This window comes from Trifolium pratense, linkage group LG3 (assembly GCF_020283565.1).
Source record: "Trifolium pratense cultivar HEN17-A07 linkage group LG3, ARS_RC_1.1, whole genome shotgun sequence".
NCBI lineage: Eukaryota > Viridiplantae > Streptophyta > Magnoliopsida > Fabales > Fabaceae > Trifolium > Trifolium pratense.
In genome coordinates this window covers 26,328,070-26,335,185 of record NC_060061.1, presented here as the reverse complement: position 1 = coordinate 26,335,185, position 7,116 = coordinate 26,328,070, and the positions used below count along the sequence as shown (strand labels likewise).

Here is a 7,116-nt window from a genome sequence, read left to right as displayed (position 1 = left end):
TCCGAGATCTGGAGCCCATATCCAAACATGATATAAAACTGTGTGACTCCTCTTTATGGGAGAGATGGTTGATGATAATCATGTCCTACATGATATAAAACTGTTATTGAGCTTATCCAAGGGAGATAAGGTGGTTCGGTAAGTTCCGACGCATCCAACATGATGTAAAACTGTTAGTTCATCTTAAATGGGGTGACGAGCATCCTGCATGATGTAAAACTGACAGCATCCTGCATGATGTAAAACTGATGTAGAGTCCGTGCATGACTATAATCTGAACAGTCCGTACATGACTATAATCTGAACAGTCCGTGCATGACTGAAAACTGAACAGTCCGTCATGACTGAAATCTGAACAATGTAAATTGGTACCACATGCATTAGTCGTGTCTAGGGATGACATGACATTGGATAATTGGCATTAGATGCATTAGGGTACACTACAAGAAAAAAGGCAAGCGACGACCTTTAAAAAAAAACTATTAGCGTCGGTTTTTTCCGTCGCTAATTGACTGCTGCAGCGGTTGGACAAGTGACGCAACAAGCAGCGTCGCTAAGGCATACAGCGGCAGTTGACATAAACCGTTGGAATAACCGCCGCAACGACGATAGCGTCGGTTGTATAGATTTTTGCTGCAGTTCCCAACCGTCGCTATTGAATTATTTTTAAAGTTTTTTTAAACTTTTAGCGTCGGTTTGAACCGCCGCAATATACATTTTTTAAAAAAAAAAAACGTTTTTTTTTCCTGTTTCCCACAAAAACATTTACATGCTTTTTTTTTCCACTTTTTTTTTTTGGTACATTTCCCACAATTTTTTTAAAATGGTGTATTTAACACTTGATTCCAATTAATATCAATATAACAAAATCTAAACACAAATTATTTTATCAAACATATCATATCAAGTAATTGATTCTCACAATTCATGTAGAAAGAAGTTACAATGAAATGAAAACATAAAACAATGATTTGCAAACTTTGTTAAAGAAGTTACAAACAGGCCTCAAAATCCTGGAATTAATAGCATCAAATCAAGAACAAAACGATCACAAGAACAAACCAACACCAGAAAACCAAACTGAACAGAAAATAAATCCAACTACTAAGAACCATATAGCAATTAAAGAATACTTAGGCACCCAAGGGTTACTACATTTGATATATAGCATATAGCTTTATAGTACAAATATGAATATTGATGCATAGAGTAGACACCTGGTTGCCATCACACATAAAAGCTCCTACTCCAGACCTTCCAGGATTTCCACTATATGCTCCATCGAATTCAAGGATACAAGAACGCTGCAAGATTTAGTTGATGTTATGTTATAGATAAAATAGAGTCACAACTTAGGATATAAAACCCAGGAGTTGAACATGCATGTTAACACCTTCTACTAGATTTCAATTTTGCAGAACTTATATTTCCAAAACTATACATTACCACAAGTTTGAAGTGTAAAAAATATCATAACATAGACAAGCAAATTAACATCTAAAGTTAAAATATTAAAACTAAGCTTAAATTTAAAATTCACAAGTTTAACTAATTACAATCATCTAAGTCTAAATGCAAATAATCTACGTCTAAATGCAAGTAAATTGATTAATTGTATAACATGTTTGAATGATAGTTTTCTATTTGCTTGTTTCTATTATCATGGAGCTTCAATGTAAATTTCAATAAGAGATTAAGTCTATAAAAACGTACAACACAAATATCAATAAGAGATAAGGAATATGAGTGAAAATGAATTTTTATAAAATCATCAGAAACTGGATGGAGCTCTTGATGAGCTTCCAAGCTATTGAGTTGGGAGAACGCCTTACCCCACGCCTCGAACACGTCCTGGATGTTCTTTTCTAAAAACTGTTGTGTATGCAGCATCAGTCAGACAAGAATTTTCTTTGCGATGTGTTTCTAATTCTAACTCCTCCTGTATAATGAAAACTATAAAATTACATTTTCCACGGGAGAGATAGGGAATTAAAAACAAAATATCTTTCATAAATTGAAATAGAAATAAGCAAATAAGCACTTCATAAAAATTAGAAGAATATCTTTCCACATAATATCTTTCACCATTGTCTAATTAAAAACAACATATATATCCATCTCAATCACTTGAGAATGTACAGAGGTTGTGGAAATCTAGTGCAATTTTGATTATCAGCCCTACATACATCTGCAAACTGGTAAATTACTGCAGTGTGAGTTCAATTTAGTGTTGTTGATTTTTGATAAAATTTAACAGCTTAAATTGTGTAATTGCAGATCCATTAATATCAGGAATGAATCTCAAGTGGCAAGAATGGGTAGGTAATTTTGCAACACAAACTAACATACAACAGATGAAGAACAAGAAAAAAAATACAAAGAAATATCAGCATTAGCCATACCAGAACAACTTCAAGCAGAATCCAAAGGGAAAATTAACATTCCATCTTCAAAACTATCAAAACCCTAACAATCAAACAGCAGAAGAATAGAAGAAATTAAACCACTAAACTCAAAAACCCTAAAATCAAACTGTAAAGAATCCAAGAAATTAAGGGAAAAAGCACTGCAACATAGTTCAGAAGTCGGAAGTATTAGTAACACCAAAAATGAAATTGCAATGATAAAATAGTTCACAAACTTACCAGCCTTGGACTGAGTCTTGAAGTGCTTGATCTAGGCAAATTCCGTGCAGAGCCCTATTAGAAAGATTCATTCAAATGAAAAGGTAGAAAAGATAAGTGGCAGAGTTAAGAAGGTTATGTGTGTAGAACTGCAAGTATTCTAATATTGCAAATTATCAGAGTTAAGAAGGTTACATGTCTTGTAACAATTTGACTGAAGAATAGTTCAATGTGTTTGTGTTCCAGAGGCACCCTTCTGTTAAAAGTAACAACATATTGAATTGAATCATATGAGATGATTAAGGAACTTCATATGTTTATGAAAATGTTAATTAAGAAGCATATCTAGGTGCTGCTTACGCGTTGATAAAGTAACCAACATATGAGAGACATTTCACTCTAGCTCCTATCGGAGAATAATAGCTAGTGTATATTTGTTCTCCTACTGCTACAATATCAGTTTCTTTTCCACATCAAGTTATGACATAGGAGAAAAAAACTAATTAAAAAAAGGATAGTTACCAATTGAAAAAGCTATATGAATAACTAGAAAATTATACACAATACAATCCATAATTAGATGCATAATATGATGAAGTTTATCTTGCAGCATCCCAATCATAATGAAAAATTCAACATTGTCAGGTGTGGAATGCTGCTTCAGCTGCATCGCAAAAACTAATCGAGAGTGAAAAGTCAAAGTTACATTAATCATGTTAAAGAAAATTGGTTTTTCATCATGAGTGAGTTAAATAAAAGTATTGTGACTACCATCATAAAAGTCAGGGAAAATGGATTGTGGATCAGTTTGTGATTTTCAACTTTCCAATGTGTAACTGTAACATCCACAATTTGTGATTCTAGTGACTGCAGATCAATTTACTCATTAACTAGCACATCATACATTAATTCTTAACAGAGATCAAGTCAAAAGAATTTGGTTTTATAGTATGGTATTTTCAAACTATGTTATATAGTATGGTTTTTTCCAACCGTGTTAAATAATCCAACTGTGTTATATAATCAATATCAGATCATCCTATAAAATGTCTCTAGGATAAAGCTGAAAGTAAGCCACAATTTTGTCATACTTTTTTCATTTCAAGTCTCAAACTTATGCAGGCCATTGTTATTCTTATCTTAATATAGTGATATATCATGACTTCTAGTTTTTAACATAAAAGATCAAAGTTTTATTAGTAAGTAATAACTGACTCAAACCAAAAAGACAGGTAATTGAAACAAATTTACTTCGGATGATCTTGATCATTGAAATAAATTTTGCCTTCATTAAACAATTGAAAAAATAAAAGGCCAAAAACTGTAGAGAATAGAGATAACTTGACAAAGAAACTTAAAAGACACACCCTTTATCTTTTGACAACTAGGACCATGAGCATGTTTCTTGAAGGAGAAAAAGTAAATTTAGATAAGGAATTCATTAAACAGAGGATATATACAGGCAAACTCTATTATATATGAAGCAAGATAACCATCATGATCCCAAAACACAAATCAATGTGCAACCAACAAAGGAATACACTATAACAAGAAAATAAGTTAATTTGAGTGATTTGTGTATCATTCTACGATCAGCATATATAGTCAAAACATTTATAATGCAAGTTGAGAGAGGCATCTAAAAAAACATGATATTGAAAGAATTCTCATAAATAGCATGTGAGTAACATGATATAATCATATAAACAAATCAAATAATTAAGGGATGAGCTCTCAAGGCTCGCTCAAATATACTATCTTAATGAAATCATACTAAAATTAAATCTATGATGATAAACTTCATTCAAACATCAAATTTTGAATCTAAACCTAATTACTAAATTTCAAAATCATACTAAAATTTCAAAAACCCTAAAAATTTAACAATAAACAAATGAGAAACTGGACCTGGATTTTGAAGATTGAAGTTGAAGGTTGAAAGAATCTGAGGAGAAGGTTGAATGAAGGTGAAATCAGAGAACGAATCTGAAGCTTGAAGGTTCAATACAAAGAACTGAAGCTTGAAGGTGAAGCTTGAAGGTGAAATCCGAGAGTGAATTTGAAGGTGAAATCAGAGAACGAAGATGAGTTGAAACGAACGAAGGTGAAAACGAACCTGAATCTGAACGAACGAAGGTTGAACCTGCTTGTTGAAGTGAAAATAAACCAACACTCAATTTGAATCGTTGAAAGGGAGAATATTAGGTTATGGGAGAAAAAAGGTTTTCGATTGAATTAAAGAGTTTAAAGAGGGAATCTAAGACGATCAAACCATCGCTAAATAGCCTAAAAGCGCCGCAGGATTACAAACAGAGCGGGCGGTTGAACGAATGCCGCAATAACCGACGGGTAACACAAAGGCGAAGACGGTTCAGTACCAACCGTCACTATTTGCCTGACGCTATAAGCTTTATTTTTTGTAGTGGTAAATGCACATGTATTTGATAATTGTTATGTGACATTATCTGATTGGATTGTAATGTGTTTTCCGTATGTGTTAAGCTTTGGTATTTACTAATTGTTTAATACTGTGATTGTTGCCATGTCTTGGTATATGAGCAGAGTCTGTCATGACTATAAAATGAACAAGTGTAGAGTCCGTCATGACTATAAAATGAACACTTTGGTAGTGTCCGAGAAGACGTGAAACTATATGATTGGTGTGTTTGTAAATGAATGATTAATTAGTAGTCGTATTTGACGATGTATGTGCGTGAGTTAGAAATGTATGATAGCGTGTGAAGTGTGTAGTATACTACTCACACTTATATTTATGTTTATGTTTTCTAACTCTCTGCTATGTGTAATTGCTGGACCTTTGGGGGTCCAGGTTGACAGGTTATATGTTAGCCTCGTCCGAGTGCAATGGTGAAGCTCTGCTCTGATTGAGACACGGGAAAAAGGGGTTTTTATATGTATATGCATGTAGTCCTCTTAGTATACTCTGTTGGTCTTAAGCTTTCATTTGAAAAGTATCCGTTTTGTATAACTAATAACGCATCGTTCGATGCGAGGTTTTGTTTTTAGTTCATTCGAATATTTTACTAGATAAATGTATTAGTATTATCTTTGAATGAAGTTTGTGATATTCAAACCAGCGCTTTATAAATCAGATTTTTAATTTTTCCGCTGCGTATTTTCGAAAAAGATTTTATAAAGGCAGAGATAATTAAATAACGGGTTTGGGTGTTACAATATGGGTCTGCAAACGCCGAATTTCTACGACGGCGGCTTGCAAGGTGTTAACGCTAGAATTATCGTTGTTTCCATGTTCTCCAGCCATGTGGAGATGTTTGATTTTTTCGTCTAATTGCTGTGATAGGCTGGGATCAAATGATTTTACCGCAGCCCCACGGTGGGCGCCAAAATGTTCTGGTAAAAACTCAAAGGGGGTTGTATTATTGATTAAATGGTGTGATTACACTTGGTTCAATCCCAACAACCCTGGGAGTTTTATAAGTCAGAAAAGGGATCTCTTTACAAATGAAAGTATTGAACTATTTATAGAGCCTCTAGTCTTCTTCTCCAAGCAAGGATTCCTAGAAATTCGGTCTTCAGCACCTTCTTCGGTGGTACAGCGTGAAAACGGGGATAGTAACCTTGGTCTCCAAGCTATGGCGGTTATGAGAAGTTAATTTCTTCCTTTTCAAGTCAATCAGTTAACACTGGGAAGAAGAAGATATTTATACGATACGGGATTATCCTTCTGGGCGTTGCCACGCTGTTGTTAGCCACGCCTTGGCCACTCGTCGCCTAATGGATATTTAGGTTTCGCTTGATTTGGGCCTATCCCCCTTCTTATACTAATTGGGCTTACTGATATGTCCTTAAGCCCATTGCCCAGTCCAGTTTAATATTAACCTACATAGTAGATTTGTGTATATTAAGGACAACTAATATAATTTTTAGTGAATATCTGTTAATATTCATAAGTTTGAAGAGGTGAATTATATTTTATTCTAATAGTGTATTAGTATGAGAACTTAATTTTCTTTTTATGCATCGTGGTAGTATAGTCGCAACTTGCTTTGCTTTTTTACTTTTTTTTTTCTTACCGTTGTTTTTTTACTTTTGTATGTTAGAGGTATGCTTGCCTTGTGCTGATATATTGACTTTGTTGAGCTGAGTTTTATTTATTATTATTCATTATATATATATATATATATATTTATTTATTTATATATTGTGTTTACTACAAAAGGAATCACATATTGAGTTTTTGTTAATTAGTTTTGCTCGATGTGTGTGAAAATTGGCAATATAATTGTTTGAGTTTGTTTTCTTCCAGCTTTTATCGAAAAAATAAAAAGGTGCGTAATTTTATAATATTCTTTTGAATCTTTCTTTCCATTTCTCTTATTTACTATATCACATAAATAATTTGAAACAATGATGCAAATACTCCGTATGGACATGTGAAAGTTGTTTTCTCTTGATCTGTCGGGTCTACATCTATTTGATTGTAGAAAGAGTAGTCGTCTAAGAAGCAATA

The 7,116-nt window shown here is 33.3% G+C and overlaps 1 protein-coding gene across 9 annotated transcripts; it reads right to left on the bottom strand.

The window, feature by feature from the left end:
- Positions 1-940: 940 nt before the first annotated feature.
- LOC123917885 lies at positions 941-5,059 on the bottom strand. Of its 9 annotated transcripts, none has more exons than XM_045969764.1 (9): positions 4,897-5,046; positions 4,741-4,767; positions 4,533-4,638; positions 2,985-3,087; positions 2,820-2,880; positions 2,646-2,699; positions 2,403-2,466; positions 1,833-1,939; positions 941-1,304 (listed from the first exon to the last, which is right to left on the bottom strand). In XM_045969764.1, exons 1-7 carry the CDS (start codon positions 4,897-4,899, stop codon positions 2,413-2,415), a joined length of 408 nt encoding a protein of 135 aa, XP_045825720.1. In that variant the 5' UTR covers positions 4,900-5,046; the 3' UTR covers positions 941-1,304; positions 1,833-1,939; positions 2,403-2,412. The 9 variants fall into 9 exon arrangements, 3 of the variants coding, with proteins under 3 accessions (XP_045825720.1, XP_045825721.1, XP_045825722.1); XM_045969765.1 differs by having other exon boundaries at positions 2,985-3,072; XM_045969766.1 differs by having other exon boundaries at positions 2,985-3,069.
- Positions 5,060-7,116: the final 2,057 nt, after the last annotated feature.

Coding starts and splice junctions, on each gene's coding strand:
- LOC123917885 (XM_045969764.1), bottom strand. Junction 4,639..4,740: donor CTTCGTTCGTTCAGATTCAG/GTTCGTTTTCAC, acceptor TTCAAGCTTCAG/TTCTTTGTATTGAACCTTCA. Junction 3,088..4,532: donor CTTCAATCTTCAAAATCCAG/GTCCAGTTTCTC, acceptor GATGTGGAAAAG/AAACTGATATTGTAGCAGTA.